This window comes from Anabrus simplex, chromosome 1 (assembly GCF_040414725.1).
Source record: "Anabrus simplex isolate iqAnaSimp1 chromosome 1, ASM4041472v1, whole genome shotgun sequence".
NCBI lineage: Eukaryota > Metazoa > Arthropoda > Insecta > Orthoptera > Tettigoniidae > Anabrus > Anabrus simplex.
The window spans coordinates 963,952,085-963,978,547 of record NC_090265.1 but is presented as its reverse complement, the minus strand read 5'-3'; the positions used below and the strand labels follow the sequence as shown (position 1 = coordinate 963,978,547).

The following is a 26,463-nucleotide window of genomic DNA, read 5'->3' as shown; positions in this document are numbered from 1 at the left end:
AGTGAAAGCTGGGTGGACTCAGGGTAGCGTATTCATAAGTTAGAAGTTAGCAACTTCTGGTCAGTGAGGAAAGCAACAGGAAACTACCTCAATCCTCATTTCCCTAGTACGCCTCTTCAGTGACGCCTAGGCTATTATGACAACCCTTGGCGGATATGTGAAGGATCAAAACCAGCCTTCGGGCTGAATATCCAACATACATACAAGTTAGAAGTAACAGACATGAAAGCGAGAATTATTGCTGATACAAATAGGTGCGAACAGTGGCGGGAGGGTACTCAGAATGAGGAGATAAAGGTTAAGTTAGGAATGAACTCAATGGATGAAGCTGTAAACATAAACCAGCTTTGGTGGTAGGGTCATGTAATGCGAATGGAGGAGGAGAATAATGGACTCTGTTTTGGAGGGTACGAGGAGTAGAAGGAGACCAACACGTTAATGTTTAGACTCGGTTTCTAACCATTTAAAGATGAGTTATAGAACTAACCGAAGCCACAGCAGTAGTTGCAAATAGAGGATTGTGGCAACGTTTAGTAAATTCACAGAGGCATGCAGACTGAATGCTGACAGTCATAACAGTCTATAATGAAGATGTAAACCAAACCAAACCCCATGGTGCAAGAGCCCCGCTTGGCCTACCAACCGACCGTTACTCAGTCCGAAGGCCTGCAGATTACGAGGTGTCATGTGGTCAGCATGACGGATCCTCTCGGTCATTATTCTTGGCTTTCTAGACCAGGGCCGCCATCTCACCGTCAGATAGCTCCTCAGTTGTAATCATGTAGACTGAGTGGACCTCAAACCAGCCCTGACCTGGCCGGGAATCAAACCCAGCACCTCAGGGTAAGAGGCAGTCATGCTACTCCTACACTGTGAGGTCGGGAATGAAGATGTATGTATGTTCAATGCCATAGTCCCAGATGAATGACAAGAAAACGTTCTAAACTATAGACGCAAGCCAGTTAATTGATTGACATTATTTCCGTCTTGTCAGAATGTGGTTACGACAGAATGTAGAACAAGTATAGTATAATGTAGTCCATAGCAATATTAGTTGTACCGGGCGGTACACCCCTACGATGCAGTTTTAAATTTTGCGCCTATAAATCCTCCTCTACAGGAGAAACCCTAAACTTTAAAAACTGGATCAACTCATAAGTTTCTCAGAAGATAAATTTTGTGATTACGAAGTTGTCAATACTGTGTGGATTTCAACTTGTTTTGTTTTCCATTGATCAAGAAGTGTGGACATTCTCTTATAGATGTCTCTACAAAAAAACCATGATCATGCACCCTGGTGCGAAGTGAAGGAACCTTTTTTTGAAGAAATTTTGTGTTCATAAGTTTTCTTATTACTAAATTTCGTTCTTTCATTGTGGGTTGGCAATATTAATCTTTTCTTTCGACCAGTTTTGAAGTTAGCCAATCAATTATTTTTGACCAATCGTGTCTTTCTTCTTTGATTTTGATGTGTAACTTTTAGCTAGCCAATAAAAGCCTGTGGGTGTGGCTGTTTTATTCATGGAAGGTCTCGAATTTTCCTCGAGGGTATAAAAACTGGTGATTTTCTTGTCTCTCGGCCACATCATCAACATTTAATTTAGTGTATGGACGTGTAGCACGAGGCGGGAAGCGCCTCTTCCTTCAGGCAACAGTTCTTCAATAAGGTAATGGCCGGTTAACATCTTTATTTCTTGCTAGCTCAGCAGTTTAACCCGCGGGAAAGGTCTGAAACCTTTACTATGTAACCTGTCTTCAAACCATGTAATTTGTCGTCGCTTTTGTAAAACTTCATATATCTTTAACTGTAAATCGGGGATAGAAAGTGCTTTACCCTCTCGAGCTCCCCTTCATTTTGATGTGAGGTAACTACGTTTTCGTAACCGATTTTCTACTCTTCCTTAATGTGTTAAATTTATTCTGTATACGAGTCACCTCCATAGTTTGGGAATAGCCCCTGTTCCATCAGCCTTGGGCCTCTTAGGTTTTAAGAAGTTTCATTCAGGAGTGCAAGTATACGCCTCCATTCATTTTATATTTTCGGCCATTTACTTAACCTATTCTTTTTCTGCTAAGGCCCAGTAGATTGGGTACAAGATACCCCCGTTTCAGTGGTGTAATTTGTGCCTTGATGCCAAGTGATTGTAAGGTATGGTATGCCTTTAATAGGCTTGGAAAACTGAGAGCGGGTCAGCTCTTGTATGTGTTGAAAATGTGCCTCTAGGAGGCTTGACATTGCTAGGTGGGAGCAAGTGCTCCATGTAATTAGGGGATTTCTGCCCTTTGGTAATATGTGCTTGTGAGCTGAGAGCTCAGGGAATGTCTTGGGGCTTGAAGCCCAGCTTGTTAAATTGTCTCTAAATCTTGGCTTTTCCTGGTCTTGTACCTGAGTGTTGGTTACTTGTTGACTTGTTTTACTTGTTAAATTTTCAAATTCTATGTAAAAATTGTTAAGTTTTGCTATTTTCGAAAATATAACCTTTAATGAAATTTTAATTAATATCTCGCCTTTGTGGATAGACCCATTCCAGCCCGCACCTTCTTTCACCTCTGCATTCCACGGGTATCCCCGTAACATTAGTAATAGAAAAATGTCATATATATTGCATATCATAATATGTAGTATACAAATAACATTTCTGAAGAACAGAGCTTAACAGTGATCTGAGAACTGTTTAATTTCCATTGTATTCTAAAGTATGCATTATTATAAATAATAATCTATTACCTTCTCTAAAATAATTGCATAAGCTACACGACCGACTGTTTAATATATGACATTCTGTTGTGTTAAATTAAGGTTTACGTGTTGCATTTCCCAGTTCCTTGCTGATCTCATCCCACGCATTATCTCTTGCAATGGTATTGCTATATAACAAATGACATTTGTCATAGGGAATGTACTTTTCAACTAAATGAGTACGTTTTTGCAATCCATTCTGTAGCACAGCTCAGTTCAAATGTCTCTCAGCATTGTGAACGTTTGTAGAGGAAGCAAATACCATGTACCACATGGACACAACGCAGTTATGGAAATACTCAAATATTTTATGAATGTTACCTAAGTTGAATTCCGGTGGGAGGAGCGGAAGAAGTATTCTTGCCAAGCAACTTCTTCTTCGATGTGACACATTCCCCCTCCAGTAGGTGCAAGTATGGGCCACTACATCTAATTACACAGTCATTTTCCCGCCTCTGCACCGTGTCTCCCTTCCGATAGGTGTGAGCAGGCCTTAAGGTTTAAATTCACATGAATTCTTGTTTACTTTTATATTGCTGGAGTTGAGAGTCAACAAGAGATTCTTAACATTCATCATTCCAGGAAAGTACAGTAAAACCTCTCTATAACAGACACCTTCGGGACCGAATAAATTATTCGTTATGAAGGGGTATCTGCCCGATAGAGGGTATGAAACTGTTATCATTAAACATAAGTTGCAACACAATGTATTTGTATGCATTAAAATATCTCGCAAATAATTGTATATAGTATTGTACAATATACCATACTATACTATACTGTACTCTACTCACATGAGAAACTTTTAGATGCACTTCTGCAGCTGTGATGTATCAAAGAGACAAAAACATTTCTATGGAAACCTCTATTGAGCATACTGTACACAATTACCATTCACCGGCGGCCCCGGTCTAGAAAGCCAAGAATAACGGCCGAGAGGAATCGTCGTGCTGACCACACGACACCTCGTAATCTGCAGGCCTTCGGGCTGAGCAGCGGTCGCTTGGTAGGCCAAGGCCCTTCAAGGGCTTTAGTGCCATAGGGTTTGGTTTGGTTTGGTTTTGGTTTTTATGTTAAAATTAAGGACAACATATGAATTTTTGAAACTTAAAATCAATATGTACATGTAGCAATCTCTAGTAAAACATTAGCACTTGAAAAAATCCTTAAACTTGGCAGGTTCATTCTTGGCTCAGTCTGGTGGTATTTGAAGGTACTCAAATAACGTCGGCCTCAGGTCGGTAGATTTACTGGCAAATTAAAGAACTCCTGTGGGACTAAATTCTGGCACATCGGCATCTCCAAAAACTGTAATATAGTTAGGACGTAAAGCCAATAACATTATTATTATTATAAAAATCCTTAATGTTCGTTTGTTTTGTTCACTTCGTATTAGCAGCTTTCACTAAGTGCAATTAAATCCTGTGTCAAATTTACACCTTTTTCATCGTTCTATTTATAATAGGATTCTTTCAATCGCTTAACAAAGTAGAGAGCTTCACTGTACGAGGTTATTGGCAGCACCATATTTTCATCAAAGTCGTTATTAGAATCATCTTCACTGCCGCCTTCGTCAGAATCTTCATTTTTGTCCTCCTTCCCTTGGATTGACTGAAGAACAGTTTTCGTGTCTCCACTCTCAAACTCTGTTGGAATATCTGAGTGAATTTTGATATAAGTGTTCACTTCTACCCTGTAACCTGCTGCATTCATTGTTATGTTATTTCCATGCTTTCAGAAATATCAGGTTTTATTTTGGGATGTCCACCACTAACAGGAAACCCAGCTTTCAGAAAGCAGTTACGAATTATTGAAGCTGTAACATTTTTCCATGCATTGGTTATCCACGAAATTGCTTGGAGAACATTTATTCCCTTTATCAGTGTTTGAAGGGTTACTTCATTCCTGTTAATTTCTGATAGTGTGTGCTTCATTACCAACTGTCTGTACATAACCTTGAAGTTCTGTATCACTCATTTGTGAAGTGGCTGAGAAACTGATGTTACATTTGGTGGGAAAAATACAATCTTCATATTTTGCAACCTAATTGTATCCAGATGTGATGCTGCATTATCGATGAATAATAACACTTTTCGCTCCTGGCATATCATTTTTCTGCCCAGTTGTCCTAGCCACTGTGTCATTATTTCTCTGGTCATCCATGCTTTCCTATTAGCTTTCCATGCAATGCCAAACTTCTTAACGTCCATATTCTTAAAACTACTTGGTTTTTGCAGCTTTACCTATCACAAAAGGGCTTCTCCCGTTTTCCACTTATACTTGCACATAACAAGACCATAAGACTTTCTTTTGCAACTTTTCCACTAGTACAATAATTTCGTTTGAAATACAAAGTTTTGTTGGGTAAAGCACGAGAAAATAATCAAGTTTCATCTGCATTCAAAATATTTTCCGGAGAATACCCGTCTATGATTGAAGGTATCTTTTTCTTGCAAGTTTTGAACAATCTCCATATTAACTCTGGATGATTCTCTGCAAATTGCTCTGAAGTTAATACCATGTAGCTTTCTGAATCTCTCTAGCCAACCGTTCAAGGCTTTGAAATCTCCAAAAACTGAGCTTGATAGCTGCAGTCGCTTAAGTGCGGCCGGTATCCAGTATTCGGGAGATAGTGTGTTCGAACACCACTGTCGGCAGCCCTGAAGATTGTTTTCTGTGGTTTCCCATTTTCACACCAGGCAAATGCTGGGGCTGTACCTTAAATTAAGGCCACAGCCGCTTCCTTCCGACTCCTAGCCCTTTCCTGTCCCATCGTCGCCATAAGGCCTATCTGTGTTGGTGCGACGTAAAGCAAATAAAAAAATATAAAAAAAACTCCAATACCTAATTCTACTGCAAATTGTAACACTTTTGCTTGAATCATTGGTCCTGACATGGATGTTCTGACTTCTTATTTTACCGAACCACTCTAGCATTGCCTTGTCAATGAGAACTCCACTACCACGTTGAAACAGTTTAATGCACTGTTTGTTGCCATTTAAATGCCATTCTGTCACTAGTTCCTCTTGATTTTTCACAATTTCAGCTGCCTGTGTCTTTCCACACGCACATCACACTTCCCACGTTTATGATAGTCTATTATGCCTACTTTTTCTTTTAGAGTTAAAAACTTCCTCGGAGCCATGTTTGATTGGAGTTTCTAGTGGCTATGGTGTGTCCGTATCCATAATAGAGGGTATAAGAGGGACAAATTACTCATACACAACATGGGATTTAATTATGAACCTAGAAAATCGTCCGCTAAGGAGGGGTGTCTGCCAGTGAGAGGTGTCTGTTATGGCAGGTTTTACTGTACTTCATCATCATCTTCCTTCCAAGTAATGGGCCATGTGTCCCATTACAGTCTTGCATTTTCCCTCCATCTCTTCATCGGACATCCTACAGGTCTTTTTCCTCTGGGTTGGTATCTAAGAATCTCTTTTGGCAATCTACCAGGTTCCATCCTTTGTATATGTTGTTTCCAGCTTTCCTGATAACTGTAGATGTAGTCAATTATCGGTTGTACTTTCAGTTCTTTTTGCACCTCTTTATTCCTTTTATGGTCCTGTTTTGTATACCCTGCTGTATGACGCACAAATGTAACTTCTCATGCTGTAATTTGAGACAAGTCTTGAGATCCTAATGTCCATGCCTCACATCCGTAGCAAAGCGTTGGTTTAGCTAGGGTATTATAAAGGTGCAATCGAACATGTTTCTGAACAAGTGATGGTTACATGATGTTGTTTATTATTCCTGTAGTTTTTGCTGGTATATCTAATTCTGATTGGTATGATAAGTTGTACCTGAGATAATTGAGAGCCGATTGCAGAAATAATGACTGGTTTTAAGCCTTAGACAACAACTACCTAAACAACGCCTAAATCGATCACGATCTTCCATTGCATAAACAATGTTCAGCTGGTGTTTAACTAGACATCGTTTAAATTTTCAACTTTTATGTAACTCTTTGCTTGTCGCAACCAATGAAATTCGTCAGTGCGCGCGCCGAACGCCAGTCAGCTGTTTGTCTTCCTACACATTACTCAAATATGGCTGAGCATGAGCATGAATTGCCTGCAGATAAGAATATCGCTTTCGGTGGAAATCAAATCTCATAATATTATCGACACGAAAGCGACACGCCACTGTACGGGGAAGTGTAGCTTTGATTATAATGTTGTTACAGTGAGTGTAATCTACTCATAAATAGCTTCGACGAAGGAAAGATGCAACAATAGTAATGTGTAACAGAATGTGTTGTACAGGCCATATAGATGTAGCTTGCATTCTGGAGATCTTAGTGTCCCTATTTTTATACTAGGCAAATACTGGGGCTATTATGATAGCCACGGCTCTTCTTCCCTTGTCCTCCTCTTTAAACAATAATGACCACCATCACCACCACTTGCCTTTTCCTATCTCATAGTTACCGAAAACTTATCTGAACGAGCGCAACGATTATATATAAAAACCACATACAACCTGCTTTTTAGTTTTCACTATTATGTGTGCTTACTTGGCAGTAAATATAAGTTGAATCCCTCCTGGTTGATGTATGTGACAGCTCTCTGACGATTGGGACAAGTAGTTCTGACATGTATGTAGTCAAAGTGACCTACAATTCCATGGAAATCACCCCATGCATAATAAAATATATTGTTTGCCAAGAATTGTATTCAAGTTGACATTTACCGGACTGTCCCTTTGTCAGTCTCAAGAAACAAGCGAAATCGTATTTTAAGCTCTAGGTACCTCCCTGTACATTTCAAATTAATTGCTGCGATTTCACAGCGGGCGACCCACAGAGAGGCCGTCGGACTTACCTTTCTTCTCGGAATCATCTCAACATGATAATACAAATTACACGTTTCATGGTACATGGCCTCTTATTGTGATTCACTCCTCTGATTTGAGGTTAAACAGTGCTCTCGGCAGTGTTTAAACATAACCCGTTGAACATCGGTTTTAGACAGTGTCCAAGTGATAAATAACGTCTCTGCAATGTGGCAGCCATACTTAGGCATTGTTTAACCTTAGACATCATCTAAACACCGTTTCTGCAATCGGCCCATTTACTCTTTCCAGTGTTGTATTATCTAAACATATTTTACTAGGAATCGGTTCTCTTCCCTTGAAGGCCATTATCTTTGTCTTTTCTGTTGAAATAATCATATTCAAATCTGATGAAACATTTTTTAGATTGAAAACGGATTTTTGTAGGTCATCTTCCGTCATAGCCAACAATGCAACATCATCCGCATATAATATGGCATCTAGTTGTTCGAGGCGTCTATTTATTGATATTGATCCATGGCGTCCTTGTTTCCAAGTTTCCATTATTGCATTCATATATACAGTAGTACCCTGCTTAACCGAAACCCGGCTTAACCGAAATGCTCTTGCAAAATTGTATTTTAATATTTGGTTTTTACCCTTTCGTTCTTAGCCATCAATTCTCTTGCTATATATGCTGAGAGCTACTAGGCAAACCCTATTTTTGTATTATGACTTATGCCAGAATGCACGTGTAGCATAAAATAAAATGGTTTCTTACCCTCTAGTTCGTTCCATGATACATTTTTTTTTTCTTGATCAAGCAGGATTTATCATTATTATTATTATTATTATTATAATTATTACTGTATTATTACTGTATTATTCGTCATGAAGATTATGCAGACGACTCCGACCTTGGCAATAGCAGTTCTGAGAATTGAGTAACAGCAGAGGATGGATTTAATGCATTGGAGGTAAGACTGATTTCGAATTTTTATTAAAATACAGTACCACATGCTTTATTTACAGTACTGTATTAAATTACTGTATACAGTATTCAGTTCAGTAGTAACAAAAAATTGTTTCATTATTTCAGGTTACTTTGTGCTTTGTTGAACAAAGCAATGAATCTACACCAGCTGATGTATGGTTGATTAAACTGTGGCGCGACATAGCTGCACGACAGCGCTGCACCAAGAAAATTCAGCTGTTAATCACTGATTTTATACAATGAGTGACATTATGTAAATATTTTAATGTTAATATACAGTATGCACCTTTGCTTAACAGAGTTTATGCATTTTAATTTCGACATTTAACTTCCGAAAATATTTACCATGTGTCATCCGAAAAAACACGTCAATCGAAGTGGCTCTGCCTCCTTTATTTAGGATAAGCAGGGTTCTACTGTATCACAAAAAGTAGAGGAGAGAGTCCGCAGCCTTGTCTTACACCACCATTTATTTAATTCCACTCGGTCTGGTTCTTGTTCAATTTTACAGAAACGAGATGGGATTTGTAGATGTTGGAGATGTGTTGGGTATTCAGCCCGAACGCTGGTTTGATCCTCCACAGCCACGCCAACAGCTGTCATAGATGGCCTAGGCATCACTGAAGAGGCGTACTAGGGAAATGAGGAGTGAGGTAGTTTCCCGTTGCTTTCCTCACTGAGCCAGAAGTTGCTCACATATCAGTCTGCCAAGCCCACTGAAATGGACGCACCAACCGACCCTATGAGTGATATTTTCATACCATTTATAACAGGGTCTGGCTGCATAAGGAATTATATTATTAGCATCGCGCATACCTCAGTCACTTTCATACTGTCAAAGCCAAGGATGAGACTGAGACAGGTCAGTGAAAGTAACAAATTTATTCTAGCCCATACCAATAGACATAGTGCACTGTAAACACTACATCTCGCCAGCAAAGGCATAATGTTGTCGATATACTTAATAATCTGTTGAGAGGCATTGTCTTGTTTTAGAATTTCAAGCAATTTGTTTCTGTTTACTCAGTCTAAGGCCTTTTTAAAGTTCACAAATGCAATGTGTGTTTCCAAATTTAATTCTCTACGTTTTTCTATTAATATCTTCATAGTGAAATATGCATCAGTGCAGGAGCGCCATTTACGGAAACCTTGTTGTTCATTTCCCAATTTATCTTCATAATGTTGCTGCAACTTATCTTTAATGATATTTGCATAATTATATTTTATAACCTGAGTTAACAATGCTAATTCCTCTGTAATTTTCATGTTTTTTATATCACCTTTTTTTATGAAGAGGGATAACTATTGCTTTCTGCCAACTTTCTGGTGGATTTTCTCCATTCCAAATTTGATTTAAAAGGCTGAGGAATCTTTGTTTGAAAGTTTTACTTGAATTTTTGGACAGTTCAGCATGTATTGCATCCTCTCCAGGTGCTTTACCATTCCTTAGTTTGTTCAAAGTTTGGTCTAGCTATTTTAATGTTATAGATTCCAATGTATTGTTGTTAGATATTGGCCAAGTTAACACTTCAGTTTCTGAACTTGTTCAGAGTGTTTGAAAATAATTAAGCCAGTCATTTGGTGGTATTGTTTCAAGTTTTACCTCTTCCTTAACTTCCCTGTTTAATTTCTTCAGAATTTTATAAGTTTGTGGTTGTGGTCTTGTTACGTCTGTTTCCAGTGTAGATACAAAATTTTTCCAACTCTCTCTATGTTTTCGTCTAACTTCTCATTTAGCTACTGCTTCTAATTGTACAGTGAAACCTCGGAATGCAAGTAACTTGGTATATGGGTGTTTTGCAAGACGAGCAAACATTTTAAATAAATTGTAACTTGATAAGCGAGTGAGGTTCCACAATACGAGCGTCACATGTGCCTACGTTTTCCCCTCCCCTGTTCGTTTGTTTGGTCCTGTAGTGAAGAAATACCTGTCAGTAAATAATCTGCCGCTCAAAGTCTTACTGGTTATGGTCAATGCTCCTGCTCATCCTCCAGGCCTTGAGGGCTTGAGGACGACTTACTGGAGGAATTCAAGTTCGTTAAGGTTAAGTTCTTTCCTCCCGTCACTACTCTACTACTCCAGCCTATGGATCAGTAAATCATTTCGAACTTCAAGAAGCTATACACAAAAGCACTATTTGAGTAATGCTTCGGAGTGACCAAAGAAACAAACCTTACCCTCCGAGAGTTTGAGAGAAATCATTTCCCCATCATGAACTGCCTGAAGATCATCGATAAAGCCTGGGATGGAGTCACCAAGAGAATTCTCACTTCCGCTTGGGAATAGCTGTGGCCTCACTGTGTTCTTGGACGTGACTTTGAGGGGATTGTTGGTGACAATGAGCCGCTGATTGTTGATGAAATTGTGTCCTTAGGGAAGACTATGGGGCTGGAGGTGAATGATGTGGACGTTCAAGAGCTGGTGGATGAACATAGCCAGGAACTGACCGCCAACGAACTAATAGACCTGCATCGCGAACAACAGGAGGAGGTTATGGAGATCTCGTCTGGGGAAGAGGAGGAGGAAAAGTCAATGGAATCTCTCACTTCAACTGAGATTCAGGAGAAGTGCAAAATGTGGGAAATGGTGCAAAATTGTGTAGAAAAACACCACCTGAATAAGGCTGTAGCAGTGCGAGCGATGAATCAGTTCAATGATAATGCAATGTCACATTTTTGTGAAATCCTCAAAAAGAGGCAAAAGCAACAATCATTGGATAGGTTCCCCATTTAAGTTGCACAAAAAGAAAACAATTCCAGTGAGCCAACAGATAGCAGTGATTCCATTCGTGAAATTCGTGCTACACAGTAACTCTTCTCATGTCATATCTCGTCTCCCTCACACCAACAATGATTCTATTGTAAGGAAAAGTGCACTTTAATTTGTTTTACGTTATATTTTGTTTTAGAAATGGTATGCGAATACATTTTTTTGTGTTGTGGACGAATCATCCGCTTTTTAGTTGTTTCTTATGGGAAAATTTGCTTTGATATACGAGCGCTTTGGATTACAAGAATGTTGCTGGAACGAATTATGCTCGCAATCTAAGATTCCACTGTATTTTAGTTTATCTTCTATTTTACCAGTTGACAGACATTTCTTGTAAGCATCTCTTTTTTTTTTTCCTGATATGACCATTTTTATCTCTTCATCCCAGATTCTCAGGCCCTATTTTCTCTTCCATTTTCTTTTTATTCCTAAACTCTCAAAAGCTGCCTGTTTCAAAGCTAAGCTAATATTTGACCATTCTTTGTCTACATTGGTACTCACTGGTTTTACTTGAATTAGATTATTCTGTTTTGGTATAGCCATTTTATGCTTGGATCTCTTAAAAGACCAATTTTATAAGCTGTTTCTTTTTGTCCCATGCAGGGTGTATTTTTCATCCATATTGGCTTATGCACTGGTGAAACGACTGAGAAATGATCTGTTTCCATTTCAGGACCTCTATATACTCTAACATCTAAAATTAATTCTGCTAGCTTTTGGTTGCAGATGACATAATCAATGATAGATCACTGATTCCTAGCTGACCATGTGAACTTATAACTGTCTTTATGTGGGAACAGGGTGTTCATTATTTTTAACTGATTGAAGAGAACAAAGTCAGTAAGTTTCCTTCCATTACCTTCTACAGTTGATTATAGAAGGAAAGGTCAAAGGCCAGAGTGGAAGAGAGAGAAGAATGTGGCTACACAAGCTAAAGCAATGGACAGGGCTACTTAATTTGTCCTGTGGGTGTGGGCATTAGAAAACGCCCATGGTATCCCCTGCCTGTTGTAAGAGGCAACTGAAAGAGGACGCTAGGGGCTCTCAACTTGGGGGGAAGCCTCTCCAACCTCCATTGTTCAACTCTTATACTCTTCTGACCCCAATGGTATTAGATTTGAGAGGTAGTGGTGGTTATTGTTTTAAGAGGAAGTACAACTGGGCAACCATCCTCCATAAAACACTAATAAGTGAGAAAAAATGTAAGGGATCCAACACTTCAAAAGTGGAAATATTGGTCAATGAAAGACAAGGGTTACGAAGGGCATGAAAATGAAAGACTCCATAGGCATCAATACCTAATACCGTTGGGTCGGAAAAGAACAGGAGTTGACCAATTGAGGTCTAATAGGATAGATAAAAGTGAGGAGTCTGGCACAAGTAAGTGGAAGCAATGCCAGGACTCAGCTAAGGGCCCCGTAGCCGCTAATCCCCACTGCAAAGTTCAGAGCCCCTGGAACCCCAATTAGTCACCTCTTACGACAAGCAGGGCATACTTTGGGTGTTATTCTACCGTCCTCACCCACAGGAGGATTAGATTTGGCAGGCCTATGGAGTCCTTCATTTTCACACACTCCATGGCCCTTCTCTTTTTGCTGAGATTATTTTAAAGGGTTAGAGCTCTTCCATTTTCCTCTGATTATTGTTATGACAGGGTGGTTGTCCAGTTGTACTTCCTTTTAAAACAATAACTACTACCACCACCACGAGGGATACTTATTGTCTAGAGTCTGCTATACACGCAGCAACCAGTTGGACAGAAATGCAGCCGCCAACACCTGTTAATTAATATACAGTAGTAGTTTTTTCCTCATCTCCAGTTGCTGTGGGGTTGTTTGTATAGTAATGAAATTTTGGCACAGAATCTATCATAACTTGTATCAAGACATTTGAGATGTTTTGATGGAGGTGGGTGCTTTAAGTACTTATGGATGGATTGAATCACAAATGCAGAAGTACTCAGTTGAGTTTTGGAGAGAAGAGTCCCTGTAGACAACTGTGCAAAATGCAACATGCCTGAATTGGACAAACTCTTGCAACACTTTTATAGAGACATAGTGGAAGGCAGGGTAGGGAGAAACATACAGTGAGGAAGACCATGGCACACTTGTATTGACCAACTAAACCAAGAAGTGCTGGTTGACACATTTGGCTCTCTAGAGAAGAGGGTGCTCTGCCGTTAAAACTGGAGAGCTATTATCACTGGAGCAAGCCAGCCAGGCGGATGTGATACGTATACTGTAAAAGAATGGTGAGATGGATGAATTTATTGTAAGCTTCATTGTGAATAACTTTCTTCCTTTCCTTTAGCAGACTGTGACATTCAAGTGGGCTCATCTATGAACACTAGTTTCATCGTACACACTCCACTGTAGGGAGACCCTGGCAGGATAATGAACATCCAAAAACAAAGTAGTGAGTAGCATGCTGCTCACCGAGCTCGATAGCTGCAGTTGCTTAAGTGCGGCCAGTATCCAGTATTCGGGAGATAGTAGGTTCGAATTCCACTGTCGGCAGCCCTGAAGATGGTTTTCCGTGGTTTCCCATTTTCACATCAGGCAAATGCTGGGGCTGTGCCTTAATTAAGGCCACGGCCGCTTCCTTCTCACTCCTAGCCCTTCCCTGTCTCACCGTCGCCATAAGACCTATCTGTGTCGGTGCGACGTAAAGCAAATAGAAAAAAAAAATAGCATGCTGCTCAGAACCATGCATTCTTCTGTAGTATAATAGTTAGGCTACGTGTATATCAGCATGTTAAGCTACGAGTTCATGTACCTTTCATTTCCACCCGAGATCAGACAAGCCGGTCATGGGACTCGGCTGGACATGACCTGAGCCGATTTACAGAATGGGCTGTAAACCTACCTGGTGTATGCATAAGTCGTTTCCGGTTTCACATAGAGATGGCACCAGCGAACAGTACGCAGCATATGAATTTGACACATATGTCAGTTTGTTCGTCTGACATTAACCTACCAACACACACAAGTTGAGTCCGCCAAACACTAGCGTCTGCGTTGTATCGTTCAGTGATCATGTCGACGTTTGTGCCTGAAAAAGAGCATTGCGGCATGCATTGTTTTTCTTATTTAATCAAAAGAAAAGGTTTGTGGAAAGTCATCGTTTGCTAGTAGCAACATATGGTGAACACGCTTCATCGATTAGAACATGTGAGACATGTTTTCGACAATTTAAACCTGACTATTTCAATGTGAAAGACAGCGCGCTTTCTGGTAGACCACAGAAGTGTGAAGACGAGCTATTGCAAGCATTACTGGATGATGACCCAGCTCAAACTCGACAGCAATTGGCACAAGCATTAAATGTGTTACAAGAAACAATCAGCAGACTTTTACGAGCAATGGGGAAGATCAGTAAACTCGGTAAATGGGTCCCACACGATTTGAATGAACGGCAAGTGGAAAATCGCAAAGTCACTTGTGAAATGCTGCTTCAAAGTCACAAAAGAAAATAATTTCTGTACCGAATTGTGACGGGTGACAAAAAATGGTTTTATTTTGAAAACCGGAAGCAGAGAAAATCATGACTGTCACCTGGCAAAGCCAGTCCGTCAACATCGAGGCCAAATTGTTTTGGCAAGAAGACCCTGCTTTGTGTCTGGTGAGACTAGAGCGGTGTTGTGTATTATTAACTTCTGAAGCCTGGCAAAACCATTAATGCACAACGCTATCACCAACAAATGATTCATTTAAATCACACATAGTCAAAAGATGAAAGAAATGGGCCAGAAGACATGGCAAAATGATTTTTCTACACGACAATGTGCTGTCTCACAACGCAAAACCAGTGAAAGACACCATGATATCACTTGGATGGGATATCCTTCCGCACCCGCCGTACTCTTCCGACCTGGCGCCATCTATCACCTCTTCGCATCAATGAGGCACGCGCTCGCAGAGCAGCACTTCAGCATTTTCAAGGAAGTTGGAAAATGGCTCGATGAATGGTTTGCCGCAAAAGACAAGCAGTTTTTCTGGCATGGTATTCATAACTTACCTGAAAGATGGGCGAAGTGTGTAGATGCCGATGGTCAATATTTTTAATAAACAAAAAATGAATTTCCCTTGAAAATTAAGTTTTGTTTACCACAAAAACTGGCAAAAACTTATCCATACACCTGGTTACATCAGTCATGTAATTAATATATGTTCTTGATATGAATAATTGTATAGTGAAATATTTCATTTGCAGGAGATACAATTCATTAATTTTAGTTTTGCTCGTAGTTGCACCTGTGTTATTGGCTGTTGGTGTATGTAAGGGTTTAGCATTTACGACATTAGCTGTTGAACTAATAAATACCTACCTTGAATGTATAATATACAGGGTCTAACAATAAGGTATGGCCAAGCTTTCAGGGCACATTCATCACACGTAGAACAAGAAAATGTGCTATATGGACATGGGTCCAGAAACTTTATTTCCATGTTAGAACTCATTTTCTACGAATCTACATAGGACATTAATCATGGGAAACACACAGCAACAGAACGTACCAACATACCAATGAAACTCTTTCTTACATGAAATGTTCAAAATACCCTTCGTTAGAATTGATAGATACTTCAACTAGCTGACGCATTGAATACCAAATGTGCTGATGTGTCCCTGCCAAGGTAGGCTGAAGCATGTATTAATGCAAACAGACGGCATTTTGAACATTTCATGTAAGAAAGCGTTTCATCTGGTATGTTGGTACGTTCTGTTCCTGTGTATTTCATGATTAATGTACTATGTAGATTTGTAGAAAATGGAAATGGAAATAAAGCCTTTCTGGACCCATGTCCATACAACACATTTTCTTCTGCTATGTGGGAGGAATGTGTCCTGAAAGTTTGACTGTACCTTACTGTTACACCCTGCATTTGTCCCGAAGGAGTTCTTTTCTGAATGCTGTATAATATCATAGTTGCTGTTAACTAAATTTCAATCTTCATTTAATACATCATGCTCTCCTTATAACACCTTTTGTGTTCTCAATCATGTTCACATATTTTTGTACAGTATGACAAGTAGACTAAGGCTTAGGCCACAGTGCAGGCAGCGAGTGGAGCGTTGCTCTGTGTGGCGGCGTGGATGAAACTCAAACCTGCATTACCAAATGCATGTGGCCATAGTGCCTGCGGCACGTCATTTTGGAGGGGAAGTTGGCTCGAGGATAACGCTACCTGTCGCCAGCCACTCACTCCTGTTTGAGATTTCAGTTGCGCCGCTCGCAATGACTGTTCATGAGTTAACAAGAGCAGAGAAGGAAGTGTTAATTTCTGAAGTTCAAACCTGCACTTTCCTATGGAATGACAGAGAGAAGAATTTCAAAAACCTATCAATGACAAGGAAAGCCTGGGAAGAGATTGGAACGATGTTAAATATAGCAGGTAAATTCAACTAAAAATCAAACACGGTTATGAACACAAACAATATTGCCTTGAATAACTTACACATTACTATTATTATTATTGTTATTGTACGTCCTATTATCATTGTTTAATTATTATTATATTTTGTAACATATTACTGTGATGAAAACTTGTTTTTGGCATTGCATCTGACATATAAAAGTACTTAAGTGAGATATGAAATTTGCATTTTAATAGGCCTACTAATACTAAAAGGAGTGCTAGGGGACAGGAAAATGAATGTTCTAGTGTTTATGTACTACTAACACTGAGAACAATGTGCTGTGAGGTTATCGACAGATTTGCTCAGTGTACAACTCGGAAGAAACTTTTGGTGTATTGTTTTAGCAGTACTTATTTCTATCCGTTTCCCTTTACTGTTAGTTACAATATGCCTTTCTATTTAATTACAGTAATTAATTAATGAATGTAGATTATTTCTAAGTCTGCAGTTTTACTTCTGTTTGTAATGATGATGGTACGGTGATACGAACAGACAGTTTACAAGCCATTGAAATAATCAGTGAAATACTCTCTTTCTTGCCCCGCATATTCACTGCAACTGTTGTTCCTCCGATCTAAGTTCCCACAAGTTTGGACAGTTTCATTTTCTGGAAATTGTAGAGTCACTTCACGATAGTGTAGATCACTGTCACCATCCTTATTAGGTTATGGAGGACTCAAGCACATTTGATAAAAGTGATGGCCTTTTCCACGTTTGTGTCAATATTTGTATCCAGAAATCACCACTTAGCCCATAAGTTCAAAATGCACATTCCACACATTTTCGAGCACTAGATGTGTTTATTAAACCTTCTAGGCGTTAGTCCTCTCCCTCTCATGAGGTAAGGTTTTAGAGGATAGGCTTCATCTCCAAGAAGTACCAGTGGCACTTTTACATCTGAGTTCGGTAGTCCTTTATCACTAGGCACATTTAAAATTATTGATTTCCAATAAATTGAAAAGAGTGGAAGTTGTGAAAATGCCTCCATCACTCTGTTTTTCCTCTCAACCCTACTTCAGTAGGTAAAAATCTTTTGTCTGCGTCAGCAACACCTTGTAGTAGAAATATTTGAGAATAATTGAAACAACTGGAGCCGGAATTAGGAGGGCACTTTATCTGACAGTGCTTTCCGTCAATTGTACCGAAGCAATAAGGTAACCCCCAGCGTTCATAGTAGTCGGTGGCCACTAAGTTTAGTTTTCCTTCAGTGGGTTGTGGCATGAATTCTTCAACCAGTTCACTCCAGATGACCTCACAGGTTTCTTTCACTGTTACAGAAACCGTAGATTTTCCTACCCTGAAGGAAAATGCCAGTGACCGAAACGATACCCCTGTCGCTAGAAATTATATTACACACACAGTAGTTATTGAATATTTATTACTGTGTTCTACTTCAGGAGACGTGGCAAAAAAAAAAAGTGGAAGAATTTGAAAGACAAGTTTTGGAAGGAACTCCAGAAGCTTCCAAAGACATACAGCGGTTCCGAAGTAAAACCCGTAAAATCATCTTGGGCGTTTTTCGACGCCATGATGTTTGTAAAGGACGTCGTTCTTTCCGGTAGAACTGAGGGAAACCTCTACCTACAAGAGATGCCATCACCATCAAGCGGCTCTTATGTGGCGGAATGTGAACATACTGTTGGCAGTGATGGTGAGGAGGTATCGCAACAGACAAATGTGTCCTCAGATACCACAACGCCAAAACCAAAACTCCGGAAGCATAAAATCAATCCATTCGATGAGAAGATGCTGGAGCTCGAGGAAAACAAGATGGACATATTATTAGAAGAACAAAGGCAGAGACTTCATTTCAGTGATCCCGATTTCTGTTTCATAATGACTCTTCTGCTGCATATGAAGAATTTAAGCGCGATGGAAAAATTAACATTGCAAAGTACACTCTTGCTTGAAATTTTAAATGCAGTAAAAGGACGTGAAGCAAGTGAAACAGACTGAAGCCCTTGGAACTTTCGTTCTTTTCTAATTTTTTTTTTTCTAATCTAATATTTTTTGAATATTGAAAAGTAAATTTTAAGTAGAAGCTAACTTGTTATTTACTTTTCCTTGCCATGTAGGACAGCTCTTGGATGTATTTTGAATGAATGCAACTTAATTTTTTCCAAAAAATTTACAGAGACATAGAACTAATCAATATAATTTATATATACAATTGCACCATTACTTATAGAATTCAAGGAACTGTGCATTTAATTCAAAAATAGCTTTACCTTATTGTAATGATTAGTCTTTCTGCAGGACTGATGGGTCTCTGGAAGTTGGTGACTTGCTTCTGTAGTTGCGCCTTAAGTTTGTTTAGTAAGAAGTCAAATGTTTGAATAGACATACGAGTATACAGTCTTTGAAAAATCTATCAGGAAACCTCCTTAGTTCCCCCTGTGGGTGGGGGCGGTAGAATAATACCCATGGTATCCCCTGCTTGTTGTAAGAGGCTACTAAAAGGGGCTTCAGGGGCTCTGAACTTTGGAGCATGGTTTGGCGACCACGGGGTCCTCAGCTGAGTCCTGGCATTGCTTCCACTTACTTGTGCCATGCTCCTCACTTTCATTTATCCTATCTGGCCTCACTGAGTCAACACTTGTTCTTTTCTGACCCCAACGCTATTAGGTTTGCAAGGGCTAGGGAGTCTTTCATTTTCACACCCTTTGTGGCCCTTGTCTTTCTTTGGCCAATTCCTTCATTTTTTGAAGTGTCGGACCCCTTCCATTTTTTGCTCTCTGATTAGTGTTATATAGACTATGGTTGCCCAGTTGTACTTCCTCTTAAAACAATAATCACCACCACCACCACTCCATATAAATGATGAAGTTCTCCATACATTTCATATTGTTTGTTAATTGTATGAACACCAAATTCTTGCCTACCAAGCTCGATAGCTGCAGTCGCTTAAGTGCGGCCAGTATCCGGTATTCGGGAGATAGTAGGTTCGAACCCCACTATCGGCAGCCCTAAAAATGGTTTTCCATGGTTTCCCATTTTCACACCAGGCAAATGCTGGGTCTTAATTAATGCCATGGCCGCTTCCTTCTCACTCCTAGCCCTTCCTTGTCCCATCGTCGCCATAAGACCTATATGTGTCGGTGCGACGTAAAGTAACTAACAAAAAAAAAAAATTCTCGCCTGACCCTACTTCGAACTCTTCTTTTTAGGTAAGAATTTTCTAAAAGCAAAGACAAACGAGAAAACTTTGATACCGCCATTATCTAATTACCATGTCCAGAGGACACGCTACGCTGCTTACTGACTCTCGCAAGATGTCCACACCAATGCTCCATCCTCCCCCCCCCCACTCCTCAACTTTTGACAGCGGCAACGCTCTGCTTGCCGCCTGCACTGTGGCCGAAGCCTAGTTCCCTGTTTTCACCAAATTGTCTTCAGTTCTGTTCTGCAGCATGAAGATTGCTTGTTAAGAGTTCTGTTAAAAATCTTTGCTCAGTGATTGAAGTTTTCTTTCAAAATCACAAGCAGTAAATTTTGGGTCCCATTTTTAAGTTTTGGGAGTTAAGGTGGCAGAGCAAAACAATGAATATGATACTAAAAGTTCATTTTCAATGTCTCTCTCTCTCTCTGTCTCTCTCTGAGTGGATAACCTTGAAATTTTTCCCCCTTAAAACTTTAAAATAATTGATAATAAAAATTAATTCACATTACGTTTTCAAAATTCAAAGGGTATGCTGAAATTGAGCTACAACTATTTTAAAAGTTCTGAATCATCGGTATAGTATTTGTAGTAATAATAATGTTATTGGTTTTACATCACATAAACTACTTTTGCAGTTTTCAGAGGTACCGAGCCACCTGAATTTTGTCCTGCAGGAATTCTTTTACATGCCAATAAATCTACCACCCCAAGACTGGCTTATTTGAACACCTTTAAATACTACTGGATTGCGCTGAGAATGAATCTGCCAACTTGGGCTGAGCCATCTGTATAGTATGATCAAGAGCATCATCTCAATTTACAGAATTTACTCAATGCACTGCGGTTTTGTGTCATTTAGTTACAAATTTGTTAAAAATGGTGTTTCTTTTTGGGAATATACTGTTATTGAATTCCTTGTAACGAGGGGATTCTTGTTGCTGAAATTCACCACAGATATCAGTGTAAATGTGGAGTTGTGTGGTGGATGCTAGCAGTGTACAAAAGAGAAGGGATAATGAGTATCCAAGATCAGCCTCACCACATTTGCCTTCAAATTATCTTCACTGAACACAACATGGAGAGAGTTGTCATCATCATTAAAGAATGTAGATATTGTCATTGGTCATTGTGGGCACAATTGTAGCAAAACTTGGAATGCAGGATATGATTGTAGGCTTAGGTCATCAAAATGTTTGTTTCATTGTAGGGTCCTACGTTTATTGTGCAAAAATCTCAAATTTCAGAGAAAAACTATTGCTTGAAGACCTCCTTCAGAGGTATCATAATGAAGATGATGTTTTGTTGAGTGTTGTGACTGGTGATGAAAACTGGTCCCATTCTTCTGCACCATAAACAAAACAGCAGAGCTTAGTATGGCACCACCAGAGTTTGTTGGTAAAAGAAAGAAAGCAAAGGCAGTGCAGTCTATAGGGAATGTTAATTTGCTCAATCTTCTAGAATGCAAGGGAGTGCATTCTGGTTGAATTTCTTGAACCTGGAGAAATCATTGCTGTTATGTCCGAACACTTCAAAATCTTCATTGTGCATTGCATCGTAAACACCCTGGAAAAATCATACTTCAACTAGATAATTAGCACTTATGCTTTGCTTGAGTTACCATGGAGGAAATACGGAAAGTGGGGTGGAAAGTTCTACCACACCCTACCTACAGTGCTGACATGGCACGCTGAAACCATCTTTTTTGTTTTGTGAACGAAGTGGTGTAATGCCAACACTATGAGATGACTAAGGTCATACAGAAAGCAGTGTATCAATGTCTAAGGTATGCTGAAATGGAGTTCTACGACGAGGTATTTTCAAGCCTGCAGAATGTTGGAAGAAATGTGTATAGAAATTAAAATCAAAGGAAAGTGTATTAAAATGGTGTATGTGGCTTTACAGAAACCCCCGTGGCTCAGGCGGCAACACGCCGGCCTCTCACCGCCGGGTTCCGTGGTTCAAATCCTGGTCACTCCATGTGAGATTTGTGCTGGACAAAGCGGAGATGGGACAGGTTTTTGTCTGGATACTCCGGTTTTCCCTGCCTTCTTTCATTCCAGCAACACTCTGCACTATCATTTCATTTTATCTGTCAGTCATTAATCATTGGCCCAGAGGAGTGCGACAGGCCTCGGCAGTCGCCACAATTCCTATCCTTGCCGCAGGATAGGGGCTTCATTCATTCCATCCCTGACCCGGTCACTGACTGGAAAACAGGTTGTAGGTTTTCATTTCATGTGGTTTTAATATAACAAAAAATCCTGGTTCATCAAAAATTGTCATTCATTAGTTTCAGTACAATTGTCATATATAGAGGAAATACAGTATAACTGATGCATGAGGTTGTATGTCTGAGGAAGAAATACAGTAGCAGGATTTTAAGACAGGTATATTTGTTGTTTCAGGATTAAGATAGCTGTCATCTTCCTGTTAGAGTACTTCAGAATGAGTGACGGTGATGACTACTATTTCAGCTATGAGGACCTCAATGTAAGTACTTAGGTTTCTAATTTTTTCTAACAAATTATTTTAATAATTCTCTATCACATTATTTGAAGATTGTCATTTAATTGACCATTAAACATTACAAAATGCAATAGGCTATGTCAGAGTGCATTGAAAAAGACATTTTTCATCAGTATACCTCTGATTATGAAATTTTAAAAATGTAGTGTGATATACGTACATATATTCTCATTTTAGGCTCTTATATCTTTCAACATTTTCTGCAAGCCTCTGTGAATTAACTAAGTACCTCCACAGTCCTCTGATTTGCAAATGCTCTGGCTACTCTTCTTATTCTGAAATAATTAACCATCATCTTTTGGCTTCTTTTAACAACCAAGGCTCAGCCCATTAATCCCCTAGGTAACCTACTCTCCTATATTCACCTCAGAGACTCCACCAATGAAGCTGGTTCGTACATCATCATCTACTAAAGGCAATGCCTTGTCGCTGTAGCCACATCTGACGATCTTCTGCTAGCCCCTTCATGTTGCTATATGAACCACATGCCAGTTCACCGACAGAGTTCTTGATGTATGACGTCCTTGGTCATCCCCTGGGTCTCTTTCCCAGTACTTTACCTTCAATCTAGTTCATACAACAAACTTAATCCCTTGAGTTCATTCCTATCATTGTGAGTGCCTGCCTGGTATTGTTTCCACCTGTTTTTTTTTTTTTTTTTTTTCATTTGTAATTCTTGCTGCTTTCATGAAATTTATGTCTACATTTTGAATGAGATATCTTGAGTCCATCTGGCTTTCATTCCTGCACAGCAGTGATTAAATGATAGTTTCACGTGCAAAGTTATTTTGTTCTTACAACATTTCATAAACTCGTTATATTAGCTTTTCTGCACCTCAGTTCTATTTCATTTATCTCAAGAAGGCAATGTCAGAATATTTAGTTTTTATTTGATGTACATAATTAACACTTTGTCATGTTCAGATAAACTGAGCTGATTATCACTATATAGGCTGATTGAAGGCCTTCAGTACGTTTTTTCTCTGGACATGACTTTTCTGTGTGCAGTTTAATTAGTCTGGAATTTTAACAGAGTTGGCATTTCCCCACTTTGTGCGTACCATTTCCTTCTGTGCACTGTTAGTTCTTCTTAGTCTCAGCTTGGTTGTGTTGGGAAAGGTTTGTATTCCATTGAAAGGTGTACAATGCTGTTTTGTTAATTTTAATGCCTAAAGTGAACAGGATTGTTACAGCTCATCTGGCGAGTGGTGAAGCCTTAAGGTCTTGCTACCAGATCTGGCCATGCGGGTTTCCACTCTCATTTCGGCGGTGGGTGTACAGCCCTCACAATGAGTCCTCATCAGCCGTGCTGTTGACATTGCTTATAATCTTAGCATGCAATCCTCTTGAGCGGAGCACAGCATTCGAAACGGCCACCACGGGAGGGGTCTTTTCTAGCGCTAAAGCTCCCTACGACTGATACTGCAGCACAACCTTGAGGCTTCACTGCTCGACAGATGAGCTGTAGTTAAGTATTGAATGTGTAGGCTATATCTGGGCATTTCATGAATTTTGATCACATGGAAGTGTTTTGTGTTGCAATTATTGTAGAACAAAGGTAACTAACTGCAACTAAACGGTATGAAATTTAATTTTTTGAAACTACTAAACACTGTCTGAAATGGAAACACCAGCCTCTTATTATTACAGCTTTAGTTAAACTTTGGGCTTGTTTTGCAAACAGAAGTGGCAACTTTTCGAATTTGCACTTTGCAATTCCTGCAGAATGCAAAGTCTTTCTGTTCCACCATGTTCTAGGTATTATTTTTCAGTTTCTTCACAGAGTGAAAGAGTGATCCGATCAAGTTTTTTTCCATGAAACAACTGTATACAGTAATACTCCATGATTTTAATGCTTTAGGTTGACGATGTAGCTGTGGTAGTTCTAAAGGTAGCAAGACGCTAGCTGTGCTGGAAGTTGTCAAGGAGACACGGGATGTCTGGCAACTTCTAGATTAATCTGTCACATGATGACAAGCAATCCGCATGAACAGAGTGCTTAAGAAAGTGTAGTCCTTACAGTTAGTTAGACCTGAGAAATCTTGGACGTATGCAAGGGACAGTCTATTTGGATTGTGGAAATGTCATGTACTGGTAAGTGAATATTTACGTTTCCATTATATTCTTTCATTGAGAATATATCGCTTAAATCAATTAACATAACCTCACATAAGTCGATACGCAGCATGTTACATGAAATTGTGATGTAGTGATTGAAGAATATATGTTATGATTTCATCTTGTCTATATATCATGTCTCAAGCATTAAATTCCTTCTTTTAGGCAAAGAGAGAAAATACCAAGAAGACTGGGAGAAAAGGTGGGAAAGATGATCAGTTGGATGAGGTAGATGTTGCTATCTTGACATCCTGCCAAAAGATTTGGCTGTTTTAGTCGGGGGAATATTCCGGAAAATTACATGGAAGAGCAAGCGACCCTAGTGCCGACAATACCGACTCCTACTGAACTTCCCAAAGGTGATGAAAACATCAAAAATACACACAGAAAGAAGAAAAGGAAGCTGTCAATCTCCATGTCCTTCCACTAGTCAAGAAGCGACGGCAACAACAACAAAACAGGCAGGGACTTCTCCGTGTGGAAATATTTTACCAAAAGTTGCAAACTGTGAAGTTGGAATGAGAATTACGGCTACCAGCTTCAGGATTTACAAGTACCATTGCAGCTTCTTCTTATACTGCTTCTTTGAAGATTGTGCATATTACAGAGGATTGTATGCAGTACATAACCAATGAAAGTGTTGACTGATCAGTGTTGAATTTATTAATTTTAACCTAAATTACAAAGTAACATGTTTATTGTATGTAGGTCATTGCAAATATAGTCTAGTGAATAAAAGTAAATGTTATCAATGTTGAAACAGTTGTTATTGTTCAGTTGAGTTAGCGAAATATCTCAACAACGAATTGAGTTTAGCAACCGTGTCTAGATCAGATACCTCATCATTTTCAGGATTGGTGTCTTCATTTTCGTCCATTAAGGTAAGTAAGTCTCCTTAATTTTCTCTTCTCTTGCAATATAATGCAATGCAATACAGTACATGCTGAAACATCCTTTTCTGCCTTTGTTGGACGTAAGTGGATTAAGCAAGGGAACATTCCTTCAAAATTCTGATACTGTTCTCAACAATATGCCATGTTGATTTATGTGCCTTGTTAAATCGTTGTTTAACAGCATCGTCAGGATTTCTGTTAAGAAGACCGAGTGAGTTGGACATGCGATTGGGGACGCGCAGCTGTGAGCTTGCATTCTGGAGATAGTGGGTTCGAACACCACTGTTGGCAGCCCTGAAGCTGGTTTTTCATGGTTTCCCATTTTCTCATTAGTCGCATTACCTTAATTAAGGCCATGGCTGCTTCCTTACCACTTCTAGTCCTTTCCTATCTCATCGTTGCAATAAGAGCTATCTGTATCGGTGCAATGTAAAGCAAATTGTAAAAATCTATTAAGAACGGGTATTAGCCACTCTTTCAGTTCATAGGCACTGTCGCCTACTCTAACTGCTCCTAGAAATGGCCTCCAACCTGAGTCCATACCTACCAACCCTTCCGATTTATCCGGAAACTTTCCGTTTTCGATCTCGTCTTCCGATTTTCCTATTTATTTTTAATTCTTCCTATTTTTGACCAATATAATCTCCAGTACAGTCAATACTCTCCCCTAGGATAAAGGATACATTCGTATGTGCTTGTGTAATTTACCCAACCTCATTTTCAAGCGTTTTTATTTGATGCTTTATTTCGCGAGTGTATCGTCTGTCGCCTTCGTGTATCGTGTTTCCTGCTCGCTAAAGCAGCATGTGTGCTTTACGGCTGGAGATTATGGACGGCAATTGTTCTACAAGCAAGAGACGCTAGCGAGCGCTAGTGACTCAGTTAATCGGGACGAAAGGATGAGTGTCTTGTGTGGTCCGTGCACTATTAACATTGTTTTTGTGCCTAATTTCGTTGGAGTTGTATGCCACGTGCTTTTCCCCGTGTCAAAGTCGTATGTTAATAATTTATGAGACATACCGATCTGTTTTGTATGTGGCAGTTTTGCGTATTTCAGTGCATTTTTGT

General features: G+C 39.5%; 1 protein-coding gene across 2 annotated transcripts in view; it reads left to right on the top strand.

Annotated features, from left to right (window-relative positions):
* Art8 (Arginine methyltransferase 8) overlaps positions 1–26,463 on the top strand; it is a 142,783-nt gene that overhangs the window by 15,366 nt on the left and 100,954 nt on the right. The window contains exons 1-3 of one of the 2 annotated variants that reach the window (XM_067136775.2): positions 8,397–8,490; positions 8,613–8,760; positions 22,264–22,348. In XM_067136775.2, coding sequence (XP_066992876.1) covers positions 8,747–8,760; positions 22,264–22,348 — 99 coding nt within the window. In that variant the 5' untranslated portion in view covers positions 8,397–8,490; positions 8,613–8,746. Of the gene's footprint in view, positions 1–8,396; positions 8,491–8,612; positions 8,761–22,263; positions 22,349–26,463 lie in introns of those variants that run through there. The other variant, XM_067136776.2, reaches the window with a different exon arrangement.